Source organism: Haemorhous mexicanus, chromosome 3 (assembly GCF_027477595.1).
Source record: "Haemorhous mexicanus isolate bHaeMex1 chromosome 3, bHaeMex1.pri, whole genome shotgun sequence".
NCBI classification, from domain to species: Eukaryota; Metazoa; Chordata; class Aves; order Passeriformes; family Fringillidae; genus Haemorhous; species Haemorhous mexicanus.
The window spans coordinates 8,488,991-8,516,867 of record NC_082343.1 but is presented as its reverse complement, the minus strand read 5'-3'; the positions used below and the strand labels follow the sequence as shown (position 1 = coordinate 8,516,867).

General features: G+C 44.3%; 1 protein-coding gene and 1 long non-coding RNA gene across 4 annotated transcripts; one reads left to right on the top strand and one right to left on the bottom strand.

The window, feature by feature from the left end:
- Window positions 1-16: 16 nt before the first annotated feature.
- Window positions 17-25,842, top strand: LOC132324528 (uncharacterized). Of its 2 annotated transcripts, none has more exons than XR_009485662.1 (5): window positions 17-99; window positions 10,337-10,443; window positions 16,439-16,596; window positions 24,284-24,390; window positions 25,138-25,842. It is a non-coding gene; the product is annotated as an uncharacterized LOC132324528 (long non-coding RNA). The 2 variants fall into 2 exon arrangements; XR_009485663.1 differs by having other exon boundaries at window positions 44-99; window positions 10,326-10,443.
- PSEN2 (presenilin 2) lies at window positions 11,778-25,178 on the bottom strand. 2 transcript variants are annotated; one of them, XM_059840709.1, is made up of 10 exons: window positions 25,035-25,178; window positions 24,141-24,370; window positions 23,176-23,317; window positions 22,262-22,329; window positions 21,241-21,461; window positions 20,319-20,417; window positions 18,489-18,566; window positions 16,754-16,870; window positions 16,122-16,240; window positions 11,778-14,201 (listed from the first exon to the last, which is right to left on the bottom strand). In XM_059840709.1, the coding sequence occupies exons 1-10, from the start codon at window positions 25,176-25,178 to the stop codon at window positions 14,046-14,048; spliced, it is 1,374 nt and encodes a 457-aa protein (XP_059696692.1). In that variant the 3' UTR covers window positions 11,778-14,045. The 2 variants fall into 2 exon arrangements, with proteins under 2 accessions (XP_059696692.1, XP_059696693.1); XM_059840710.1 differs by having other exon boundaries at window positions 14,067-14,201; window positions 16,027-16,240.
- Window positions 25,843-27,877: the final 2,035 nt, after the last annotated feature.

Below are 27,877 nucleotides of genomic sequence, written 5' to 3'. Positions count from 1 at the left end.
TCCACCAATGAGCTGCGGGCTCGGGCGGGGCTCCGGCCAATGCGGGGCGTGCCCGGCGCGGCGCGCGCGGCGGCTGCAGGGGGACGTGAGGCCCGTGAGGTCCGTGCGGCGGCGGGCGGGGGGGGCGCGGGGAGCCGGGTGAGGCGTGAGGAGCGTGTGCTGCGAGCGGGGCGGTGACAGCCGCCGTCTGTCGGCGCTGGGCTGGCTCCCCCCGGGCTGGGCTTCTCTAGCGAACGGGGACCGCCCGGTCGCGGTGTCAGTGGGAGGTGGCGGCGTCTCGCCGCGGTGCCGGCTGGCGGGGCGGGGGAGGGTGGTCCGCGGTGGGAAAGGATGGGGCGGGCAGCGCTCGCACCCCACGGCTGAGGTGGGCTCGGGAGGCCGGGGGATCGCTGCTCCGGTGGTCCCTCATTCCCCGTTTATGTGCTTGAGGAGATGGGCAGGAGCCCCGCGCCCGGCAGGCTCCAGGGAAATGCCAGGCGAAGGGACCAACTCCCGATCGTGGCGCTCCGTGTCCGGGAAAGCTTTGTTTGTGGCTGCCTGTGTGGTTTTTCAAAGCATCGTGTCACGCAGGCATTGGGAACTATTCAGGTTGTTGGGGAATGCTCGTGTGCACGTTGGAAACAAACGCAGTGCCTTGCTGCCTGCAGGTGGATGGCAGGGATGTGGCGAGGCACAGAGGCTGCAAGGGGCTCTCGGCAGCGGCCAGCTCCGCGCTTGTCTGGGTGCTCTGGTAAGCGCCCGCCGCTGTCAGCAACTTTCCCGTCTGAAAAATAACAATACAGTCGTTCTGGTGCATTTGCCGCATGGCTGCATCAGTGCAGGAGTACATTCGGATGAGGTTTGGAGATTAAATCATTCGTTCCTTCCTAAACCAAACAGGATTCTTAATCCTTCTCCAGTTGTAGCGTAGTTTGCAGGAGTGACCAACAAACAGCCCCGAGCTTTAATTTCACCATTGTCAATTGCTTGTTTTGGCTGACCTTTTCAGCTAACTAGTAGCTTGGATTGAGCACTTAAATCCACACCAGAGGACCCGTATCTAAGTCAGTAGGAGTTGGGGATGCTGTGGATATGTGAAGACGGAAAATGGATAAATGGTCTGCTCTAAGTATGTAGAGAGGTTTAATGTACAAAACCTGTGAATATTACTGCCAATCTGCTATTGCCAAAGTTGCCCTCCGCTGTGGAGGGAGACAATTATTATTTCCAGCTGCTCAGGCCAAAGATTGTTTGGCTGGTATTTACCAAGTATCGTTCAAGTATTACACATATTCCTTCATGTTTTTAAAAAAAACCCAAAAATATTTCCATCTCCCCCAAGCCCCTCTTAGCTTCCCACATAAACCCTGAGAAGGTCTCTGTAAGGTACTGAAAAGACAGCTACAAATTCATTTAGCAAAATTCATTACCCAGACATTATCGAATTAGAAGCCAGCTCCAATCAGGACTAAAAAGGCTGGATTTGAATTTGAAAGGTGGAAAAAGAAACAGTTCCCTGGGAAAGGCACATTATTGAATCAAATGCTTTACACACAGGCTGTGTGTAGACAAAATATATGTGAAAAGGAAAGGGCAAACACAATACTTTGATAAGGGGACAGAGACTCAATATATAGATGAAGCAAAAACATGACTGTAATAAGATACCAGCCTTGAGAAGTTTTGTCAAAGAAATTACTCATTTTCTTCATTTCACTACTCACACTTGTGGAAATCCACACAAATGAATCATTCTATTTGTGGTTAGGTTCATACTATTTCTAATAAAGGAAAGATCATATATGCCCTCATGTGGAAGGAGATAAGTTTTAGGTGTCTTTTCTAATGACACCCCTTTATCTATTCCTGTGCTGGATTTGGATGGCAGGGCTCAGTTTCTGTGTAACATCGCTTTGCTTGTGTCAGCTCGGCATTAATTGTGAAACATCTTACTCACAGTGCTGAGCATGGAGAACTGGAAGGTTTCTGCATGAGCAGCCCGCCATAGTTTGAGATGGAGGCAGAGCAAGCACAGGGTGAAGCTCTCCCCATCTCTCAAAGACAGGCCTGGCTGGTTCCCTTTATTCACACGTGGTAAACCATTGGATATTTCTGCCGCTGCTGTTCAATTTGCATCACACCTTCTGCCAGACTTTCTGCAGCCTTAAAAGACCCATTGAACTTGAGCTCTTTCTGTACATAAAGAAGAGAGAAGTGTCTGTATTCCCACCTAATTTGGAGTGCAAAGAGGTAGGACTGGAAGCTGCCGGGGAAAAAATAGTGTATGTCCCTCTTTGTTACTTTTTAGTTCTTAGGGGGAATAGGGACAAGACACCCAGGACTCAATCCAGAATCCAGAGGTTAATTTTGCCTACTTTGTCCGCAATCCTGAATAAAAAGTTGAACATGATGTATATGAAGTTCTGGGAGAGCTGTTCCATGGCAGATCTCCCTGTAAACGGAGGAGAAATGGTAACAGAGAAAAAATATTGTCAGTACTTGGGATTGGTCTAGTGCTACCAATTATGAGATTGACAGTCTTTGATCCTGAAAAAAGGAAGGGGCAGAGTGTTGTATGTGGGAAATAGACTAGGGAGTCACCCTTTTTTTCAGGAAGGGTATCAGTGGTTTATGTAACAGCCTTGTTGGCTGTATGGGGTGTTCAAATTCAGGTTCCCTTCTCTGCTTGTGAAGACTTAACAGCACCCCACACACTGAGACCCTAATCATTATGCCTGTTCGTCTTCTCTTCAGCCTTACTCATATTATTTAATGGGAAAGTTCAGCAAGAGGAAATGAGGATGGAGCAATCTTCCAATCCCATCCAAATCCCAGACAAATATGCAGTCAGACCTTGTGCAAACTGTGCCTTGTCCAGTGGCAGGAGACATGGACAGGAGTCCTGTGGGGATCAGCCCAGTCTGCCCCATTCTAGTTTTGTGCCCCCACCAAAGCAGTGTAGGTGAAACAGCAGATTCATCCAGGCACTGAATCTGGGCAGGGTTTGTGTAGAAGCTGATCTGCTGAGTGTGCTGTGCAAACATTAACTCATAAAGTCCTTCCAAGCAGGGTAGAGGGAAGAAATCTAGTCACTATAGAGAGGTCCTTTTTACAAGGCCCTGTAGGGACACAGGACAAGGAGGAATGGATTTAGACTAAAAGAGAGCAGACTTGGGATAGATATTAAAAAGAAATTCTCTACTATGAGGGTGGTGAGGCACTGGCACAGGTTGCCCAGAGAAGCTGTGGCTGCCCCATCCCTGGAAGTGTTCAAGGCCAAGTTGGATGGGGCTCTGAGCAACCTGGTCTGGTGGAAGGTGTCCCTGCCCATGGCAGAGGGTTGGAACGAGTCAAACAATTAAGGTCCCTTCCAACCCAAATTATTCTATGATTCTATGGAACTTCTTTGTAAATACCTAAACACTGACATCCATTCATGCTTTAGTGCCTCCAGTGGAATGTGGCAGCAGAATAAGGTTGTTGCAGGTTAAAAGGTTTTGCATCAGTGTCTAAACCTCATGTAATTTTTGTGCTATATACCTGCACTCTTTTGGAGGTGTGTGCAGTGCAGAGACAAATTTGCAGAGCAAGCCAAAGCAGTCCTGTGAAAAAGCAAGTTCCTAGATTTTGAAGAGTCTCTTGATTAGCTATAAGAATAAGAAGTGAATGTTATTAATAAATCAGCTAAAATACATTTTTGGCAATACAGCTATCATTTTCTTCTTGTAGCTTGCTTGGTAGTGTTCTATTCAGTCAAATTTCAGCATACTCACTGCCTTATCTAGAAACATTTCTGTGAGCATTTCTAGCAAGAAACTTACAACTATGAGGAATATATAAATCAATCTTTTATTAAATTATAATAAAATCATTATGAGTTTGATTATAGTAATATTAATTATTATAAAGATATAAATACTGCAATGATCTGTCTATCCTCATGATATATAAAAATATAATCAAAATAATAATAAATTTAAATTATAAATAATAGTTACAATTTAACTAGTGTTGGAGTCACACTCTCCCAGAGGCTTCTCCCTACTAAGGTTAAAATGATGTGTTCAGGATCATTTAATTCTCAAAATCTCCTAATTTTGCAGGTCAGTGGGAAAGCCTCATGTAGCAGCTGAAAGTCCTGACTGCACAGCAGATGCTTTAACTGTGCCCTCCTATCCCCACCTCATATTGCTTGTTGATCTTTATGTAATGAAGGGCTTCAGGTGCAATTTCATGGAGTGCAGTAGCAGCTCTGCTGCAGGCCTGGGGTAGGAGCAGCAAGAAGGGCACTGAGAAGGGCAAGCCCAAGGCTCCCTAGTTGTGGCTTCCAGCAGGGTCCCTTGGGTGGGATCTTCTTCCTGCTCCTGTTCACTGTTAGTTCTGAGAGGAGTCCCTTTGCTCACCAGAGATCAGCTCACCATTTACTGGGTGCCAGAGAACACCCAAATAAACCTCTGCCAGTGCTGACTGAAGCACATGGGGAAAGCTGACTTCCTCAAAGCCTTGTACAAAGTGGGACATGTTCCCAGAGAGGAATGAGCCAGAAGGGCTTAACTTTTACAAACAGAAGAAGTTAGGGAACCAGAGCCTGGAAGGATCTTTGGGCCCTGCAGTAAGAAGGCCTTCATTGCAACAGAAAATTACTAGGCATACTACTGACCTGCAGAAAAAAAAGTTAATGGAGCCTCAATTAAGCAGCAGTTGGTCATGTAATTAGGTTGACAAGTGTCCAGGCTGTTCAGAGAACACTCAGAAATTCTCTTGCATAGGGTAGGCCCAAGCTGTTTCTCCAACCACAATATGTATGGTTGAACTCAATGAACTTGGAGGTCTTTTCCAACCTTAATGATTCTAAGAATCTCTAATATAAATCACCATCCTTCTCTTGTGTTCATACAGCTAACCACAAAGCAAAAGTTCCTCTGGAAGTGTTTCCCACTGTCCTCCTTCTCCAAGCAACTTCTGAGGCTCAGATGAGCTACTTCTTGAGGGGTTTTGCCTTGAGTTTACTCATCTGCTCTAGATGGTAATTTTTTCAGGGCAGATGGAATGTCTTCTCTGACTCTGTAGATTTATGGCGTCCCATCAACATAATAATACAGGGATGATGAAGTGGAACAACTCAAGTGGAAGTCACTTGACAGGTGCCTTGGTTTTAGTAGTTAGCTTGTAGGTATTTCAAAACTTTGGCAGGTGTCAGTGATGCTGTTTGCACCATATGTTATTTATATGGCTTTTTTTTATGGCCAAGAATGAGAGCAAGAGCTTTCAGAGAAATGGCATCTCACTGACTCAGTCAATGGTAAATGCACATCCAGTATCATCATAGGATCCAAATGATGAGCTATTTTTGTTAAGCTTAGTACTGCTCTGGTTTTGAACTGTGTATTTTCATCCCAAAGCATTCTGGCATATATTGCACTTGCCCTTCCTTTTTCTCTCTCCACTCACTGCAAAGGGACAGAGACAAGATGCCATTTCAGTTAGCACTTTAAGATGATTTAGTGCTGTCAGAAGGGGGTGGTGGGGCAGTTCTCAAGATGAATGTTTTCTGTCCAAGAGGAAGAGATAGTGCAGGAAGCAGGACAAATATTTCCTAGAATGACAGAATATGCTGATTTGGAAGGGACCCACAAGGATCATTAACTCCAATTCTGGGCCTGCACAGGACACCACAAGATTCACACCATGCACCTGACTGTATTGACAAACACCTCTTGGATTATGCCAGGTTTGATGCTGTGACCACTTCCCTGGGGAGCCTGTTCCAGTACCCAACCACGCTCTACCTCAAGAACCTTTTCCTAATATCTAACCTAAACACCCCCTGACATGACTTCATGCCATTCCCTCAGGTCATGTCACTGGTCACCACAGAGAAATTTCATGATTCCCACTCCTATTTTCCTTCTGGAGCTTTCAGTGAGCAGCCTTGCTCTGCACAGCTGGAGAGAGCAGGGAATGCCAGTGGGGCTGGGAGGAGGTGAGCAGAGGTGGCTGCCAGGTTCTGTGGAGGAGAGGGGACTGCTGAAGAGCTGTCTTGTCCCCCTAATTGAAAAAAGGGAAGGTGAAGAAGACACAAAAACCTTCCCTTTGCCCCCAGTGTTTTGCCTTGCCTCTCTGTGCCCCTGCTCACACCTCCCTCCTTTCCATATCACCCAGAAAGAAGCTGCTTTGGAGAAGGAAGGAAGGATGATGAAAGAAAACAAATCTAGGTGCTGCTGTCAGGGTGAGGTGGTAACAAGCCACAACAAGCCTGAGCTACACCGTGTTCCTCAGTGACAGGAGGCTGCCAGGAAGGGCTGTGCAGCACCATGGAAACACCACCACACCAGGCATGGCTGTGCCTCAGCCACCCAGCTCTCCTCCAGACTTCATGTGGGTGCTAAGTGGGTCCTGGGTGCTTTGGAAATTGGACACAAGCCCATGGGAGTGGAGTATGTTAAGAGAAGGACAGTGCCAGGTGAAGAGGTGCAGATGCAAGCATTAAGTGGAAGAAAGGGATACCTGTCCTTGTCTTTGGGTCAGTGTGTGGGGCAGTGCAGGGCAAGGACAGGCACCCTGCCACCTTAGCAATTTATACAGTAAAACATGCACAATATTATCCTTGCCAGTTCAAATCCTATTGCACAACAGTGCTTTTTATGGGTGCTGAGCAGAGCCATTTTGAATGAGATGAAGAGTGCAGTAGCCTGGTTTGCAGCTGTGTGCCTCAAGAACATGGCATTTCTCTTTCTCTGCTGGACTCAGTTAAACATTATTCAGTCTGTAATTCTTCTTTGTCTGGAGTAGACAGATCAGTTTTTTCTGCTTATTGTAAATTGCATTTACTTGCATAGTTTGGTGTTTTGCTCTCTCCCCTTGGCACCTGATTGTTTACATGGACCTCAACCCATCCTGCGTGGACAAGGTGGAAAGGCTCAGTTCTTTGTAGCTTCCAGCCAGGATTCACTTTACAGATGATAACTGGCAAAGCCATTCACCCCCTGGGCAAACATGGCAAATCAATTTTAAAGCTAGGCAAACAGGAACAAGTTCTTTGCCTGCATTTAGCCACTCTGAAAAGCCTTTTGCCAAGGACAGAAGGGTTATCTGAACAATTTGGACAGAGTTGTTCTAAATAGGAAGACAGGCTGGAGCCAGAGAACATGGGAGAAGCAGAGTTATTTCTGAACACTTTACTGGAACTAAGAATTAGCACTAGTCATCATAGCTCTGCTGGTTCATGGCAAAGTGTGCTGCCAATCTCAGCCACTGCCCCAGCTTTTGGCACGGCATTGCCATGTCTCACAGAGCTGGAGAGCAGTGAGCCACCTTGCCCTAGCCTGGAATCATCCCCAAGACACTGTTTTCTTTCACTGCCCTGAAAGCCAGTACTTGTTTTGGCTTCCTGGCTTCCTGCCTCACTGTTCCAAACACAGCAAGGTGTGGGATGGAGACATGGAAAGCTGCAGGGTGTTTCTGAGTGCCTGTGTGGCAAATGGACAAACTCACAACCTCCATCCACTTGCCAGATGATGATTCACAGATAGTCATGACAATTTACTTCTAGCAGTCAGTCTGCAGGGATGTTGTGGCTTCAAAAACCAAAAGCCAAAACCACTATGGGAAAGCAGGATTGTTGCTACCTTTGGATGCTGACTGACCCTTTTCCTGCTTTGCTGTGGCTATCAATCCAATTCCAGAGGCCAATTGAGCAGGACTGCATAATCTAACCTCTGCTATCTACATCTGTGTCTGCATACCTGGACACAGGGAGACCAACTGGTGGCAGAACATCCTGACTGACACGTAGCAGAGTGCAACTAAGAGGGAGACACCAGCAATTAACAAGCCTCTGGTAGGAGTGACTGATTGAGAGATGCTCCAGACATCCAGGTTAAGCCCTTCATTTGACCCTGAGCAAATTATTCAACTCCTATCTGTAAAATAGGGTTAATGGCATTCTTTTGCTCTGTCGGGCTCCTAATGCCTAAAGAAGTGTTTAGAAAGCCTCAGTGGAAGCACAGCAGAGGAATTTCAACCTGCTCTGTGCTAGTGTGCAGGGAAAAGGATTTGCCTTCAGGCACAGCAGTGCTGAGAACCAGCACTGCAGGTTCACTCTCTGCAGACACTTGTGAGATTTCTAGCCTGCAGGAGCCCAAGGTGTGAGCACAAAGATGTCCCTTTCCTTCAGCAGTCCCACAGAGCATCTGAGGATGCAGCCTGGACAGTGACTACACCCTCACCATCCACTCAATGCACTGCAGCAACTTCGGCTGCAGTTGAGCTGCTGGTTCCCAGCACAGGAAATGTTACTCCTTTCCTGAAATACAGATGTTCTCACTGTTCTGCAGCAGTGCTCCTATTTCATGACAGTGGTACACAGCATGTGCCACAAGAGTAGCAGAGAAGGGACCTTAACCCTTTACATGCTAAATGCCCTCATTTCCCCATCCTATTGAAGTCCTCGTTTGGTGCATTTGCCATTTCATTCTTGCTTGCCCACCCAAATCACACAGGGACAGAAATCAGGGCAATTCTTTTCCATATTGAAGAAGAAAGTTAAACAGTTCTCTGCCCCTTGAAACTCACAGAACACTCAAGGAGAAGGCTATTAGCACAATAGCTGGAGAACAAAAATAGCTCAAACCTGAACTTCCCAGAATATCACAAAGACTTGGTAGGGGCTTAAAGAGAGGGCATGTCTTTTCTGGCTTGATGAAGAGATGATATTCCTGTTTAGAACAGTTCTGTTAATGCTACTGGCATTTTATTGCTAAGTGTTGGGACACAAGAAAGATAGCTTTTAAAATAATCCTGAATTCTACCTTCAGCTCCAGGGATCTTGTTTGTCTTACATCAGTTTTGTAGGAAGACTAATATTCTTTTATACACAAATGCAGCTCAGTGAAGTCAGGGAGAATTTTAAATGCTTGTAGCTTAAGCTTTGTAAAGGTTGAAGATGGCATGGCATAAGTTAAATAGGCTGGATCAGTTTTCCACACTTTCACTTTATGCATTGTTCCTGATCTGCTTGAATGCAAGGTAGCACTGGAGTTACTCATATTTTATACCAAGGTGAGCAAGGTCTCCTTGAAATCATAGAAACCAGTGATCCAAAAGAAGAAAATAGGCCTAGTGCTTTTCCTACTCCACCCCCTTCTGCAAGGCTGGTTCAGGAGTGCCAGGCTTCCTGGCATTTATTTCAGCACAGATCTAATCCTGAGTTGGCTGTGGGAGCTGTCACTTACCTCAGGCTGCATTTGATAGGGCTCAAACAGTTCCCAGTTCTGGAAAACTTCTATTCCCATGTACTTGGCCCTGTACCTGTCTCAGGTTTCTGTATCAAGGAGTTTAGTTCCACTTCAAAGTCTCTGTTTATTTAGATCTTTTTAATAGTAAGCCACAAATAGTGCTGAGCACTGACTCCTCCCAAATTGCTCTTGGGCACCTGTCAAATGTGTTGCACAAAGAAGATAACAGTTCGTATTTGCTTAATTCCTTCAGTGCTCAGGGCAAACATCTTGCATTTGGAGTGGCAAAAGGTGGGTAATAGCAAACCTGCAGCAAAGCAATATGTAAAAAAAGTAACAGTAACTTGTGTGATGGTGTTTGATGCCATGATCTGATGTGGACAGATCTTCCTTATGTATCCAAGATAAAACCCAGCACGGTCATGTGGTCTTCCAGTACCCGAGGGGAGCCAAAAAAAAAGAGGGAGAGGTACTTTTTACAAGGGCATGTAGTGATAGGACAAGGGGGAATTGCTTCAAACTGAAAGACAGTAAGTTTAGATTAGTTATTAGTACAAAATTCTTTACTATGATAATGGTGAGACAGTGGCACAGGTTGCCCAGAGAAGTTGTGGCTCCCCATCCCTGCAAGTGTTCAAGGCCAGGCTGGATAAAGCAACCTGATATAGCAGAAGGTGTCCTTACCCATATGAGGGGGGTGGAACTAGATGATTTTAAGGTCCCTTCCCACCCAAACCATTCTGTGATTCCATGATTTACTCTCTTGCTTTGTTTCCCACTTGTAGAATGAGAACAGCTCACATCACTTGACCTGAGGAAGAAAGGATAAATTCAATGAGGAATACAATGTGGGTTGGGGGCATACAAATAGTGTTGTAGGAGAACTTCTATCAAAGATACCACATCTCTCCAGACTGCTTTCTTACAAAACAACCAAGTTCAAGAAAATAAGATACCTCCTGGTCCCCCTGAGGACACAAACAACAGAGAATCATAGAATGGTTTGAGTTGGAAGGGACCTTGAAAACCATATAGTACCAACCCCTCTGCCATGGGCAGGGACACCTTCCATTAGACCATGTTGCTAAAAGCCCATCCAACATTATCTAGCTTGTCTCTAGATTTCTCAGTGCCAAGAGCTGGAAGGACAAGCTGTGTGCTCTTTTTTCTTCACATATTAGCAAGACCTACTGGGATAGGAGACTGGAAGAGGAAGAATCACAAATCAGTAAGTATAATTATTCCTTTCCTTCTTGAAGATGCTCAGAAGAAATCTTTATTTTTGTAATAAATTGAATTTAGCAATGCCTGGAGGAGCCCCTGACTTATGCTTGGGGCTTTGAGGAATGAAACTAGGACTGTATGATTTATTAAAAAAAGAAAAGGGGGAGAGAACCCAAACAAAATGGAGTGCAACAGCAGCATCTCACCCAGGACTGCAGTGCTGAACATGGCATCACACTGAAACCAGCTGGTTTTAAATGAATTCTGGTTCAGCTTGAGCTTTTTCTCACTGAAAGTCTCTCCCATGCTGGGCCAAAACTACAGCTGTGCTGGGGTGTGGGGTGCCTGCCTTTCTTTTTCTTTCCTGCCACGAAGGAAATTGCAGGGCCTTCAGCCTCTCTGAAAAACAAGGGGCACAGGGCAGAGTACTTTAAAATGGCTGGTACTTCTCCACATGGACCTACTGCCCTCCCGTGGCTGCCAAGGAGCATCTCTAAAGCAGAAACAGATCAGGGACTGAGAGAAACAATAAAGAAAAGTAACTCTGTATTCAATTTAAACCAAACCCCAGTTGGAGTTACAAGGAAGAGAAAAGCAAACGCAGTGGGATTAGCTGGAAGTACCTATGAAGGCAAGAACAAAGAGCCTGAAGTCAGGTTTGGTGAATCAGACCACGAGTATCAAATGAAAGCTGTGTGCTTCTGCAAGGACTATCCTGTTTCTGGTTTTTCATTATGACTGTGATGCTTCTTGTGCATCCTCTGAGGACAGGGCTCATCTGCAGCCTTTGACACACAGCAGACACTTCAGCAAAACAACCCAGACCTCCCACCAGAAGTTTCACTGGGGGGTTGCATTAGGCAGGCTCACCACTACATTTTTGTTCATGGACGTGGCTTCAGTCTTAGATCTTCAAGACTGATGTATGTCCAAGCTACATTTGAGAGCAGAGGCAATGAAACACTCATTTCAGACTGGAGAGGAGGGTGAGTGTGAGCAGGATCACACAGGAAAACGCCAACCCATGGCACCTCCTATAGGATTTCAGATGTTGAGTGACACCAGCATCAAGAACAGTGTCACCTGGCAGCTGTGCTGGTTCAGAGCATGCAGCAAGTTGACACCAGTGAATGAACACATTAGGCAGACAAATGCTTTGCTGATTCAAGTTGCCAGGTCACTGAGTCAGTATCTCATGTAGCAGCCAGCTGTGAGTAGGGTAAATCCTACCCTCTGCATTTCACATCTTAGACCATGCTGCACAATGCTGACATCACAAACAAAACTTCACTTTATGCACAGGTGAAAATGTCCAAAGAGATGAGAAATCACTCCACATAATTTTAAAATTTCATGTCTGTGTGTACATGAACACACAAACACAAATATATATTTGTAGTAAATACATATGAACTTTTATACAATTATAACCACTCCAGTATATCCATGATATACTCCTTTCATTCACCAGGACAATACATTCTGTTGCACTGCCAGAATCTCTTGCTTAGTTACCTTTTAAATTAAAATTCTCCTAAGTTCTGCAGAATAGGTCAGTGGAAGGCCAGTCTTTGGCAAGCAGGTATCTGCAGAAAACCAGTGGTGATCCTTCAATATGTGAAGGTTCCCCTCCCAGTTTCCTTCAAGTATCAACTCTGCTTTCATAGAAATACATCCCTGATAAGCCAAGCAGGATTTTTTCTTTCAGTATATACAAATAATTCATATCCTCTCTACACCATGCAATGCAAAAAGTAAAATCACGTTTCCCAGTGATTCTAGTCTGATTTGGCCCCATAACTGTTTTCATTAAAAAGAACAAACACAAACAAACAAATAGAAAAAGCAACTCTCACATAAACCTTAAAAATCAGCAAAGCTCTACTGATTTACATTTCCAAAGGAAATATATTTTAGTAATAGTTAACTCTGCAGTTGTTAAGTCCAAACATTGCAAATGTGAGACATGAGGACAGAAAACTCACAAAGAGCAAGAGTTACTGACTTGTCCAGACTGAGACACACACACACACCCCCCTTGTAAAAACACTTATGCACTTTTAAAAAATTAGTCTGAATCACCTGTTAATTACCCTTGTTAATTATCACAGCAGATGAGCTTGAACAGGTCTACTGGAAAAAGCACTACATAAAATTGTGTAATTCAAAGCCTTTGCTAAAAAGTATTTCCAGAAATTAAGTTCTATGTCTCTCAAAGGCATTGCATTATTCATGAATTCTCACATAATGTTACATTTACTGACACTGATCAGCTGTCAAAGAAAACAGCTTGTTTGAGTAACAGACACAAGTAAAAAGCAAAGAAAAAATAAAATCACAGAACTTTGGCAACTATTGAAAAACTGACTCAAAGAGTAGAAACTATTTTCAAAGGTGGACAAAATATAAAGGTTCAGTCTGACCTATGTATTTTTTTACTGACATCAAGCACTGTGTTTTTCCTAATGAACTCACTTGAGGGCGTATAGCTATTCCTAAAAGTGATGTTACAACAGATTGAAGTTTGCACCCCAATATTTTGATACAAACTATGACTGGATATTTCCAAAAGAGTTCCTTTGACACTAAATAGCTATTTTAAAATTTGTAATTAAAAAAATAATCTTTAAACAGTACAAAAACCTACGTAAACCAAGTCTCAGTCAGTGGAAGAGAGGACCTCTTAATAAAGGGAAGGTAAATCCTCCTTTGGAGTAGTTACAATGCACAGAAATGAGACCAGAAACACAGGAAGTAAGTTACAGGTCTGATTTACTGGAGTTGTTCAGTCATTTCCACCTTAGGGTCACTTCAGGATTCTAGTAATGACCCAGAAAAATATTTCCTAAAAACTAAAATGTTGGGAGGAGAGAGCAGTATCTGTTTCTGAACACTGAGGATCTGATGTGCTGGAAGGGGTGGCCCTGCCTCCATCAGCTGCTTGCTGCACTGGTGGATGTGCTCAGAGCCAGGAGTTGATGTTCCACCATCCCACCACTGACATCCTGTCTCAATCCCTCGTGGCTCACATGTCTAACTGAGGTCAGGATAAATGGGCCTTTGGGGCAATTTCAGCAGATGCTGTGTGCACAGCAGCCAGCGTAGGAAGTTCAGCCTCACTTCCCTAATGGCTCACACACTGCTCTGTGCATGCTGCCAGCTGTGCTTTCCCAATCACTTGCACCTCGTGTTTGCACAAGACTTCAAAAGTGTGAAGACTTAGAAATTCTAGACTGTGGTAAAAGATGACTGGAGTTCCAGGGCTAAAACACCTTACTTAGCTCCTGGGAAGATCAGACCCCTCACCTCTCCAGTGTTCCATGCCACATAGAGGTTTCTGTGCTCACAACAGCCCACTGTGCACATCAAATAAAATAAAAGTAACACTCTGACATCAGCAAGGAGCCAGGCTTTTCACCAAGAGTCCTGTGAAAAATCTCAGTTCAACATGTAACTATTAGATTCTCAGTACACAGCATATCAAGGAATTAGTGTTTTCCTTATACAAATATATGGCACTAAGTGTAAAAACTTTATGACCTATTCCAAACATTGTACCATACTTCACAGCAAAGCTTGAAAAAGAATTCTCTAACTCCCACTTCTCTAAATATACAGCTGGTGGGAGGCCAGGGTGTCCATGAACGGTCGCACAAGGTTGTCTGTCGAGAAGTAGAAGATCAAGCCAAAGGTGATGGAGATGGGCAGAGCAGGCAGTGCTTTCTTAAAAACAGCCAGTAGTAAAAGTGTTAGGCATAAACCCTGTCAGAGAGAACAGAATAAAAATCACAAGGAGGTAAGACAACCAGAAATACATCTGTCACCAACAAGCCAACATACAGATAATTATCTAAATGTGCTGTAGAGCACTGCAGACTGAGCTACCAGCAGCAGAATATGTATGTGCCCACAGCTTCATCTTTCACACAGGCTGGCCAGGTTTTTCCACAGCCATCTTGAGCACAGCTCTCTGCTGTGCTCAAGATGGCTGAGGAAAAGAAAAAGTGAAGGAAGAGAAAGTGGTATGAACAGCAAATGCAGAGGTACAGCTGACCCTGAGAGGTTAACTTCTTTACACATTCTTTTACTCCTTATTCTGTGCCATTATGAATGAAGTACTGATCCAGCAGACAAAAGCACTTAAATCCTGGTGAACTGCACAGACAGGAGTTCCAGTGAAGGTCTCTAATACTTATAACATATTCCCAATTTACAAGATCCCTTAGGGTAAAAAAGAAAGAAAAACAAAAAAACCCCAAACCCAAAACAAAATCAAAAATCCACTGCTGTTTTTTTTGGCTGGATTGCTTATTACAATGGGTGAGTTCTGGTTTTACCAGGATAGCAGGCCTGCTTTTGCTTTCCTCACATGTTCCAAAAAGCAGATCTTTTTGGAACATGTGAGGAAGCTATTGTATATTCTGGGTAGATACTGTAGCTAAGTACCTCTAGATTCCTTCTCTCATCAAAGCCCTTTCTAATTCTTCATGATGACAAAACTTCAGGCACTGGGCTCCAAAAATATCCACTAGCTAAAGATCAGCAGACAAGATTTTTTAAATTCTTTTTTTCTAATCAGTGTTTCTAGACTGCAAACTTGTTCACAATCTACCTGAGCCTGTAGTTCTGCTGTTATTCTCTCATGGACCATATCTGGCTTACAGCTGCTCTTTAAATCTCATCTCCCTTTTGACATGTGATTACTGATGGGAAACCGGGGGGACATTTTTGGGAACCAGAAAGCCACGTTAGCAGCAAGGTTATGAAACTGCAGAAGGAGATGGAACAAGTTTTAACAGTACCATAAAAGACACATAATGGGGCATTTGGCCTCACAAGGTGGATGACCAAGAACATTTCCCCCAGCAAAGGGACCCCTCTCCCCATGCTGGACTGCAGCATATGGAGTTTGGTGATCCTATGGGTTTCTCTGAGCTGTGGGGTCAGAAAGCTACACTGAACAGACTCCAGTGAAGGCAGCTCATTTCTAGTTTGCATGCTTTCTGCTGCACAGTCTTCACAAGTGACAGTCACTTGCACTGTCCTTGGGATCTAAGTAGGAAAATAGACACCCAAAAGGACACAGTAATCAATTTTCTTTTACACTCAAAAAATCCTGCTGTTGTCTTTCTGGTTAATTTTCACGAGGATGTTGAGGTAAACAGCAAGTGCATAGTAATTATTTTCCACTCAGGTGGAAGCTTAACAGGGTGTCTTCATTAGACCTGGCAGGACCAACTCTTTAGCATGTTAGTCATCTGCCCTTACTGATAATTGCCATGGATCTAAGTCTCCTTCCTTCTCATTTTTTTCCAGTTCAAATAGTAGAATAAGATAGGTCCTCACCCTCTTATCTATCAGCTCCCCCTAGCATAACAGAGTTAACCTTTTCAACTACACTTGCTAATCAGTGTGGAGTTCCTAATATTGACTCTTGTGGCTGAAGCAAACACACCAGCAGTTCCCTGGGGCTGTTTCAGCCCCACCATATCCATGCTTGGCTCTGCTCTGATTAGTCTGGATCATTCTGCTGCAATGCCTGTCTAAAGCCTAGAGACAGAGTATTCCTGAATTCCGAGCAGGTTACCTGGGCTGATTCAGCAGTGCTCAGCTGCTGGTACTTCTGGCAACAATTCTGTGCTGAACAGGCTGTGACAGAGCTTTTAAAAGCTGCTCACTTACTATGAGAATGGCTACAAAGCAGGCCAGTGTGGTATTCCAGTCCCCACTAGCTGTGGCAGCTGCTTTCCCAACAAGCACGCTGTAAAATATGAAGTCTCCAAGGCCCAGCTTCACACCCCCTGAAAGAAGTGGACAAAGAAAACAAGTGTTAATTCTCAGCCGCCTGCTTTGCTTCCTCCTGAACAAATTCTTGTCCCCTGGGGAGAAGGTAAAGGTTCCTAGTCCTGGCTACCAACCTGGACCCACTCATTCCTAAGGAGGCTGAGGCTTCCAGCCCCTCTCCCCACTAATTGCTTTGTTCTCTCTCATTCTCTGAGGTGCTTCCCTGGGCTCTTTCCAAATGAACCAGCTGAGGAAGCACAAGGACACAGAGGGACAGGAGTCAAGGGGAAGAAGGAACTGTTTTAAATTGTACATGTAGCCAACAGATGTCACTGGAACCACAATCCCAGAACAGATTCTGCAGCAGCAAGAGGTAATACGCAGTCAGACTTAAGATCTTCATTGCTCAGCAAGCACAACTGTTCAAATTAACTGTGATTACACCAAACTAGGGAACAGAGTGTTAAGCACAAAGAGTAAAAATGTCAGGCTCTGATTATACTGAAAACAAAGATTAAAGCTTCCCTTACTTTCCTCCTCCTCGAGCTCCTCTAAAGTGACAGGGCGGGTTGGAACAGGATTCCTTGTCTCTGACATCTGAGACTCTGCATGAGAAGGGCTCCTGAGGTGTTCTCTCCCATCCTCAGCTTGGTTCCACAAAAGCAGGCCAAGAGTGGATTACAAAAAAAAAAAAAAAGAAACACAAGCGACAGCAACATTTATAAGATGTTTTAGCCCATGAAATCCACACTCCTGTGAAGCTGCCCTGCATGGGTAAGCCCTTTGTCTCCTGGAGACGTGGACCAGTTGAAGCAGAGACATTTAGTGGCTTTGAGGGAAACGTGTGTTATTGTTTGGAGCAGCTAGAAGCGTGGGTGTTCACAGCTTCTCTGGCAGCCACCCAGGAGCTCAATGGCTTTAACAAGGGAGCGGGAGGTACACAGACATAACATTGCTCTGCACAGGCCACAATGAAAGGCAAACCCAGCAAAGTTAATGTGCATTCCCACAGTGCTATACCTCTGGGGTGGAGGTGCTCAGGTACTCCCTAACCAGTCATATAACCGAAATGGATGACTAAGAGGATGCCATTTGTGAGAGAAGTCCTGAGTCACACTGACATTCGTGGAGCTGACTGTTCACATGTAGAAAGCAAGACACATTTCATTGTCCACAAATTTCACTTTTTTCTCCCCTCTGTTAAAGCACATCTGACAGAGCCTTTGGCAGTACTTTTGGAAACAGCCAGTCTGTGATATATGACTTCATCTGACAACTCCTGTTTTTCAGAAGCTCCTACAAACTCTTCATGCCATGTCAGTTTGACAGGTTGCTGCTGCTGCTGCAGGTGCAAGCAGGCTGTGATCTGGGACACAGAGCTCCCACAGAGCATTCTGTACCCCTCAGATTGTAGCCTGTGCCTGCTCTGCGCCCCATTTCCCAGCAGGATTGTGTCCCTGCCATTCCTGGTAAGTCAGCTGCTTCATCCTGAAATAAGCAGCATGTTCAGTTATCAAACCTTTGCACACATTTATTGCCTTAACAGTCAAAAGTACTGCCATCTCTGAAGTGCAACAGGACTAGATGGGAAATCCTCCCAAAACCACATGTAAGATTTGATTCAGTCACCTTAAAACTGCAGTTTAATTTGCATCTAAGAAGATAGAAGCAAAGGCACCCAAATTACTGTAGAACTAGCTACAATATAAACTTAAATCACAAAAGCTACTGGTTAAGGCTACAAAAGCCTTAACACAAGGCTTTACCCAAGGTTCAAGACATTTATTTTCTTTAGCAGGATGAGCCAGATTGCATTTACAGAGAGGTGCTCCATGGCACTGGTCTGAATTAAACACTGAATTTCACCAGCTCATCAGTATTATATTTAGGAGCCTATGTTGTAATTTACCATCCCCAGTATGGAAAAATATATGAACACCACATATAAACCCACTAGCTCACTTTCAGCTTTGAATTCAGTACACTGAAGAAATGAGTTGAACAACACTTCTGTTTGATTTGTTGTTTGTTTGGGTTTTTTTTAAATAAAAGTGTCCTGAACAGTGGAGCTTCCTACACTGTCTGCTCAACTTTGCTGCCAGTCCTAACAGCAGGTTTATGAACATCATTGAGTTCTGCAAGTAACAACACTGAAAAAAAATTCATCCATCAGGACTTGGGGGCTTACGTTTACATTCAGTCTCAAACATATTCATTATTTCTGTAGGACAGTGCTCTGTATGGGAGAGGAACATGCAAACAAACCTGCATCCCATGTCTGCTGACTTGGTCCTCTTGCTGCTGTGTCTGGCTTTGCCATTCCAACTGTCCACATCATAGCAGCTAGAAGACAGAAAGTAATCAGCTGCATAAAACATTGGCCACTATAGCTCAGAGGAAATAAGCATTTAGCTGTCCGTAAAACCACAAACCCTTGCCCCTGTAAATGCTTCTAAAACACTGAGTTGGTTTCCCTAGGAACTGAGACAGCAAGGTGGGAGAAGGCCAAGGCAATGCATCCATTCAGTTTTTAAGAAAGTTCCAGGGCACAAGTAGCTAAGAGTCAACATAATCTTCTCTGTGGATTAAAGAAAGCAAAATTCTAGAACTAGGGTCCTCAACTCCTTTGGTTTCTTCCTGATTTCTGGCTCTTCTCTTCAAAGAAAAAAATTTCCCAGGGAATGATGGTAATACAAAAGGTAACCAGAGGTTAACTAACACAGCTTGCTCATGTTCTGCTAAAGGTACAGCACACAAGTGAGGGATTACAGGAGCTGTCAGAATGCAAGTTTTCTCTCTGCCTGTTGTGGTTCCATCCTGTCAAAATACTGCATATTTCTGTTTTGGTTCTAATACCAACTGATGGTTGGGGATTTATTCTTGGGATCCTTAAATTGAAAAGGAATTAAATTGAAAACAAACCTTTCTGAAATCAGTGGAAGGGAACTCAAATCAGCATTTTATTTAAGTGTGCATCAGTCTCCCTGATTTTATAGAAGCTAAGCTAAACAAAATAAGCCAAGGCAAACACAGTTCCTGCTTTTCCATGATGAGCTCAGCCAAGGTGGTGTTTTTTGCATCTAAAGGGAGCCACAGAATGTAGCCTTGCATTGGAGACACTGACATTCTGCACAAGAACTTTTTGTTCAGTATTTATTATTTGCTGAACTGCATTCTCCTTTAGGGAAGCTCTTGTTTGTTAACTAAAGCATGTAAAAGACTTTATCTAGATTGTCTCAGGTCAGTGTAACAGAACCTCCTGTAAAAGGGAAGGCAGCTGAGGTGACCTGAGACTCTGCTTGGAACACATAAAACCATTTATGTAACATTAAATGCTTGAAGAAAAAAAAAAAAACCCAGTCAGGTTGTAGGCATCCTCAGCTTAGCACCAAACATTTGGGAATAACCCTTCATCTTCCAAGTGATGTAATGAAAAAGTCACTGAGGTCCATGAAGTTAAGGTCCCATGAATGCTGAGCCTTCTGCCTTCCAACAATCTTATCTTAGGCATGTGGATACCTCTGGACAAGGGCACCAGACACTGTGGTAGTTAAAGAGCCCAGGAAAGCCAGGGCAGAGATGACTGATTCTGTTTGTAGAGCAGTACTTGAATGGAGCCCTTTGCAAAGTGAGGAGCCAAACAATGAACAATAAAGCAAATATATTCTAAGCACTGGCATCTGTACAGTACAGAGGGCAAGAGGGGGCTGCAGGAAGCATGGAGCCTCATCACATGTTTGAAGTGTGTCTGTAAAGCATACACACAATGAATAAATGTACTGAGTGAGCATCACCTCATCACAGAACTTGGAACTGCTGCCCACCTCACCCAGGGATTTGTGTGCAGAAAAAAAGAGGCACATTCTACACTATATTCATGAAAGGATTTGTCTGTTTGTGAACATCCAGCTTCACATGGGCTCCCTTTGGCTAATTAGAGTTAGCAACATTGTAACAGGTTAACAAGGCCTTCTGCAAAATCCAGAACATAACTGGGACCATTCTTAAGGCAAGAAAGTAGCTAAGACAGTGCTCTTTGCTTTGACACAAAGAGTTTCATCTGGCTAAAAACATTAACATTTTAATCTTACTCACAGGAATATATTAATGCAGGGAAAATGGGCTCATTTCTCTCCTGTGCAGTTTCTACCAGCATTCTCAGGGGCCCCTTGGGACAGAGAACAGCCATCAGATCTGCAGAAAGAAAAGAACCAATCTCATCTTGAACTGTCATGCATATTTTACATTCTTTATCTTTAAGAATATTTTACATTCTTTATCTCCCCTTAAATTTACATCTATCCATATAAACCAGATGATTTCCTGAATGGCACTTTCCACCACTTTGCATAATTTTAGCTGTTTTCAAGTCCCTGAAAGTGCTGTTCACTTAAAATACCATCTCCAAGCCTTAATGTAATAATAAGAGTTTTCACTGTGCTAATCCTATAAAAAGCCCCTTGAGAATACCACATGAGTTCTTTGCAAGCTGATGGCAGCATTTCACTGAGATGTTAAATTTAATTAGAGGAGGAGTGGGGGTGCTTTGTTCACATTCCACACTCCATCACTACATACACTGTGTTTCACATGCAGGAAGGCCTTCTGTCCAGTACCTCCTTGCCTACCCTCTCTCCTCCATCACATCTTCCTCTTGTTCTGCAGGTTCTCTTCAAACTTAGAACTCACACCAAAATCCATGATGCCTTGATAACAATAAACAAAACCTGCAAGGGTCTGCTACTGATAAAAATTCAGCCACCCCTACCACGCAGTGAGGTGAGGTGCAGTCCTTCCCTGACTTGGTGATCCACTTTGAAAGACCTGGCTGAGGTACACTACCTACACAAACAATTAGCAAGAGACAAGGCGGGGAGTCAAATTAACTGCCCAGCTGGCACTTTCTAAAGCTTTTAGCACCATAAAGTTGTTTCTTTGATGGACATACAGAGTCCTGAGATTGCCACAGAGTAACCTGTCCAGGAGCCACACCTTGAGAGTCACAACCCAGACTTACCATAGATGGAGATTGCACCTAGAATCACCCATGCTGACCACTCAGGTAGATATTTAATGAACACCAATGCCATTAGAGCACTGATCATAATGAGATAAGCTTGCTGGAGCTGCAAGGGACCTTTCCAGTGGATGCAAATCATTCCAACAGCTCCAAAATTCCAGATGACTATGAACAGAGTGGGATAATCCATGGCCACATTGTACGTCTTCAATACTTCCCTGGAATACCACAAGAAAATTTAGCTAAGCACTGAAAGCAAGTGACATGCAAAGCATCCCACTGGCTGTAGTTAAACAAAAAAGCCCCCAACTACACCAGGAGGAAGCAGAATAGAGCAACTCTCATCATGAAAGGGGAACCTGCCCTTTGGCTACTTGCTGCTCTGAGCTCTGTTCCTCCTGCCTGAGATGGATGTGCTGTGTTACAGACCAGCACCACACTGCCTTAGTCCTCAGTTCAACAGCAATTCCAAGGGTTTGAGCAGGCAGGATTTCAAGTCTTAAATGAGCATAGGCCTGTATCTACATGACTGTCTACAGCAAAGAAATCCTGTCAGTGTCATCCCACCAGGTGCAATATGTTCACAGTTCAAAATGAAAATGTCTTAACAAATGTCACCCACAAGTTAAAAGTTTCCTTTCACCTGAGCTGGGAGCTAAGGGAATGAGCTTGAAACAATGTTGTCTAAGAAAAAAGACAAATCAGGAAAGTAACTTGGCACATGAAGTGCCTTTCCACACGCTTCTCAGTGTATAATCTAGGGCCTATGTACCACAGGATCCAGCCTGTTCATTTCATGCTCACAGTATCACTGCCCAGCGATTTTCCTAAAATTGAGCATTGACTACTAAATATCTTCTTTCCCAGTTTTTAAAAGAGAAAGCTATCTTCTTCTAACAACACTTAAATGTCCATTTGGAGAAGGGGAGACATTCCTTTTCTTGTTCAAAGTGGGAATTCTCAGCAAAGAGGTGAAGGAGTCCTGAACTGCCAGGTTACCTGCACCATTCCCACTTACCCGAGGTATATGTAGGTAAAGAGGAAGAGCAGCATCAAGGAGGACAGGATCAGCCAGCCATGGATAAACTATCAAGGGCAAGAAGAGACAGTGATTGTAGGGGCTGTTACCCCTGCACAGGTGACAGAACTGCAGCTCAATAATCTCCTTCTCTATGCCTCTTGCAGTGTCCAAAGACACTTCCCTATGGTCAGTGAAGGAGAAGGGACAGCCAGTCCCTCCCAGTTCTCCCACTTTCATTTTGGGTTCTGTCCCTTAGCATCTTAGCTGGTTTGGGTTTATTTCAGTCTCTGGCCTAAGCATTTTCATGGGTATTCATACAGGCAGCTAGCTCATACAGGTGAGTACCTTCTTTCTGTTTGCTAGGAAGGAGGAGGTGGTTGCCCAAGGCTGTAAAATAAACTGTCATTGGGACAAATTTAAAAAGCAGGAATGGACAGACTCAAATGCTGGGCTGGTGTCACATAAAAGAACTCCCTGAGCACCACAGAACCTGAATGTGCCTTTCTCTCCAAGCCTTGTGCTCTTCTACCAGAGCTTCCACAGGCAGAAATAATACCAGTTCCCACAAAGCTTGTCTGAAATGTCTTAATAGAAGGCATTCACAGTAAATGGTACAACTTAGTCCAAATGGCAAAATATTTGGATCAGATGCAGAAGACTCAGATCTGACTAACACAAAGTAGCAGACCTTGTTTTTAAAGGCCTGCCATTAGTGACAAAATAAGAGCAAAGCCCATTCAGAGCCACAGCTCCATCACCACTGACAAAGACTTCTGCACTGTATGATTCCTGCTGTGCCCAAGATGAGGATGAGCCAGTGCAGTGCCTGTGTCTCTCACTGCCTTGCAAGGCCCATTTGATCCCAGGCTCACAGCACAGAGATGAAAAAGGCTCTGGCATGGATGCTTTACCTTGTAGCAGCGATATTTATAGAGCAGCACCAGGAACACAGTCATGACAATGATGACACTGATCATTACAATGGTGTTCAACACCGAGTTCAAGAGACGCTGGCCCACAGATGGGGTGTCCTCACTGAAAGGGGTGTAGATCCTGCAGGATAAAGCAAAAGCCATATAAAGTATAGATATTCTCTTCTAACTATCTGTCCCAGATAAAACCAGACCTCTCTGTGTGTGGGAAAGAAAGGGAGGTAGAACTGCCAAGGACAGCAAACATGAGATGTAGGCTGGGCTCAAGTTAATTATCAACTAAAGATTAGTGGTCTCCATCAAAAGCACGTTCTTACAGAGCAGCTGGGTTCCCAGGTGCTCTTCTGAAATGGGGGACACCCTTTCTTTCCACACTTGGTAGGAGAGTCTTGGACTCTTTTTACCCCTTCTCACCACCCCACACCCCTTCCCCCATTTTGTTTCCTTTGATTCAGTTCAAGGGACCACAGTCCCCCTTTCTCCATGCCATATGTGAAGCAGTTACAGTCCCAGGAGCCAGGCACTGTCAGCAGGAGCTGGATGGAATTATGTATCCACACCATGAGTCTTTGGGAACCAGAAATATCACCAGGAAATGAGACACTCATCCAAATGAACATGCTATTCCCTCATTGCTGCCAGCTAGTGAGTGAACAGTCTAGGAGCTCAGCCTGGGCCTTTCCTACTGCAGAAGGAAGCAGCTTCATTATTATGCTGCTCACAGGCCTCACTCAGGGCACCCTAAATGATAGTATAATGCAGGTATGGGAAAAACTTACACAGGTGAGCACAGCATACTTCAGTAAGCTCTCTGTGTGTTTCTACAGCCACCTTTACCTGTGTAAAGGTTCTCCCAGCCTGCCAAGGAAGCACTCTGCATGCACAGAGCGTGTGTGTGGAGCAGGGGGTCCCACAGACTGAGGCTGTTTGCAGAGCCCACTTACAGCTGCCCGTTTTTCTCCGTATAGAAGCGCACTGACTTTATGGTGGCGACGACAACAATCATACAAAGGGTGACAGGCACAAAGAGCATGATTACATGCTTTGCTCCATATTTCAGAGTCAGTTCCTCCTCTTCATTTTCCAGGATGCTTTCTCTCACTGGAACACCCGAGCCAGACATTTCTCCACCGGCGATATTGCTTGGGCCACGGCTGCTGCCTGCTCGCCTCTTCTGAAAAGAAATATTTGCAAGTGTGTAAGATGCTTCTTTTCTTTGTGTTCAAAGCTTGATTCCAGCATATCTCACGAGGCTGCTGTAGGCCACCACAGCATAACAGCTGAGTCCTAATAGAAAGGTACCAACTGAACAATACAATTAGAAATTCCATTAAATTCCATTGCAAGCAGGTTGCAATAGTTTTTAAAACAATTCCATGAATGTCTAAGGACCTCTTCAAATACACATATATAGACAGACACATGAACATGAAGGGCAAGATGCCCAGAACTAGACAGAAAAAATGTCATCTGAGGTGACAAAAGCTTGACATGTTCCTCCTCTCTCAGCAATGCTGTGCTTGCTTTATCCTCCTGCTTTGTTGGCAGCTGGACTAGATTCTGTTCTAACATTAGCTGCATCCAACCAGAGCAGACAAGAAGGCTAAAAAGGATGTCCTGCAACAGTCATATGTGCATCAGGTCCTGGTTAAAAGCCTGATTTGGTATCTTTATCAAAAGGGAGGAATATATATGTGGAGATAAAAATGGGGAGAAAGTCAGAGTGGAAGAAATGGCAACAGGCATCAAAGCCAATCCTAGAACCCAGCCTGGTAGGAAGGATTGAGGGGTAGCAGGACTACTTCTGTCACTACACCCCATGAGGGACACACACCTACCCTGTGTGCCTGTGCTTCCCCTGCTTCTGAGGCTTGCAGGCCATCCTGGTAGGAGGGTACAGGAGGGCTCTCTGCAGACATCAGGGATGTTCTCTCATTGCAGGGCTCCTCCTCGCTGTCCGAATTGTTCATGAACGTGATCATCGCCGCTTCCCAAGGGAGCGCTCAGGAGGGCACGGCCAAGCAACACCCAAGGCTGTGGGGACAAACAGAGCAGAGGGGAAGAAAACACTGAGCCCCACTGTAAATAACTGAAAGTCTGAAGAGGATTCAGCAGGTTTCAGCAGGGAGGCTCCAGCACACCATGCAGCTCCATCTCCTCCCACCAGCAGGTTTATCCTGCCCTCACCCAGGCATGACAATCCCTTCAGTTCAAGTCATGGGACCGCTGCAGGCACGGATATCAGCACAATGCACCACTAAAGAAACTTGCTTTTTCTTTACCACAGCTTTCACACTTGCTGCCTCTATTTCCCCTCTCCCATCAGTACACCTTACCTTCCACAAAGGAGGTTTCTCAGTGCTCAGTGTTTGTTTGGCAGGGGCAGACACAGATTCACCTCACACCCTGGCTGCCTGTCAAAAAGCTCAGCTCTTACACAACACTCCCAGGAGCATCAGCAAGGAGCAGAAGTTTCTCAGTAACCTGGAGCCTCAGCTAATCAGGAGCTACATGCTGTCTTATGACTGTTTATTAACCAGAATAATTTTATTAGCAGTGCTTCTCTTTGCTGATGAAGAGGTTTGCATAGCAAGGGAAACACCTGTCTCCTTTTAGGAGAGCCACTTCTGGGTTTTTCCTTATGTTGTCTTGTGATTAAAAGCAAAACTTACTTGAATTGGCAAAAACATGGAGAATGAATGTGGGGGCTAGAAATGCTTGGCCTCTTTTCACCTACTGCTATGCAGAAAAGCAGGCAAAGCAGTGACAGAGTACAGAAAGGAAAGGAACAGCTCTTCTTTCTAGACAGCAGAGGGAGAAGGTGCACTGCCCTGAATATGGCAGAACAGCATTGAAATCAGGATTTCAGGAAGTTATAAATGCAACTCATAGGAAAATTCCTTTTAGCATTTATTAAGTCAGCTTAACAAAGCAAGTAATTAATCACTTTTCTGATACCCAGCCACTTGTCCACAAGCAAAACCATACCTCCAATGCATTGTCAGCAGTTATATCTACCAGAACAACTCTCCTCTACAGAACCTTACCCAAGTTCCTGTGTCTCAGGAAATAGAAGAGGAAGCTGAAAAAGCCACGTGATTTGGACACAGTCACCTAAATCTGAATCATATATTCACAGCACACCCTGACATCAGAGTATTTACTTTGAAGATCTGTGAGATACTCCTGCTTCTTGCTAAAGAAACTGAACTTCACTTTGGAGGAAGGAAAGAGGGAGGTGTAAGAGACCCCTCCTTTCTTTCACAGCCTCCTCAACACATCTGCACCTTCAAGAAATTTTAGAACATCAACTCAATTCACCCAAGTGAAACATTTTTTCAGACATCTGCTCCTCCCCTGGCTTCTCTTGCTTCTTCATATCATTTTGTTCCTCCTTTGGTGATAAAAGTGGTCCATTATGGGAAACAGAAGCAGGGCTAACCCTCACACCAAGCCTGTCAGCTTCATAGTAATCCCATGTTCTTAGTGAGTGAGCTGCTTAACATTTGTGTGCTTATTTCTTACAGAGACCGAGATCTCCCTTCTGGATGCTTAACACACTTTATTTAATTAATTTGTTTTTAAATATTTATTATAATAATAAATTATATTTAAATATTTATATTATTATATTATTTAAATAATTATTTAATTAATGTATTATTTACAAATAATTTGCTCACTCTTTTAACTGAGCACCTGAGGGCTCACAGTTTACAGCTGGGACACCTGACTCTGCTCCAGTTCTAGGATTTAGGTCTTTAAAGAAGTCAGATCCACAGTCATTCAGTCATGACATACTTCTGGATGAGGAACAGGATAAGTTATGCATGCCACAGGATCTGTGACCTACAGGATTTAAATAACTCTCAAAACCTTCTGCTCATGCCAGAGACCAGGGAAGAAATAAATAAAGCTTTATTCACTGATAGTTTGGGACCACTATTTAGGTTTCAACGACCCAATCAAAATACTGAAAAACTTTTTCTCACATTATTTAAGAAATCATTTTTGCTACATAAAGAGAGCAATTCTGCAGAGGACTTTGAAGGGACAGCCAGTTAGCCTACTTCCAATACCCTAGTTATGCCCACTGGAGGAGTTAAACCAGTAGCAAAACCACTGTGCCAATTACTACCCTTCATAGTTACATGGGAAGAAATAAACTCACGTTGGAATACAGCCAATTTTAAGGACATTTTCTCCTAGGCTCCCCCAACAAGGATATGGGCATGCAGAGGTGCCATGATACTTCTGCTCAGCAAGCAGATTCAGAGCTGAACACAGCTTCACTGTCCCTTGTGTACACAGCCATGGTTCCAGTGAGGGTGACACAAACACACCCCAAGGGATCCAAGACTTTACAGGAGCTCCTGTGGCAGACCCCAAAGTCAAAGCTGCCTTAGATTGATCCAAACTGTCCTGCCAAAGGGTTGTCTCACCACCCTCCAACTCTCATCAGCACCAGGTGCTCACCAGCTGTGTCCTGCTTTTGAAAAGCCAGTGAGGCACCAGTTTCCCTCTGCTGTCACAGAGCCAGGTCCCAGCAGGGCAGGCCCTGAGAGTGGCTGTGGGAGCAGCCCCAGTGGCAGTGCCCACACCAGGGACACAGAGCACTGTGCATCCCCCTTCCAGCAGGATTGAGCCTGAAGGTGATGAACAGCCCAGCCTCAGCCCAGGT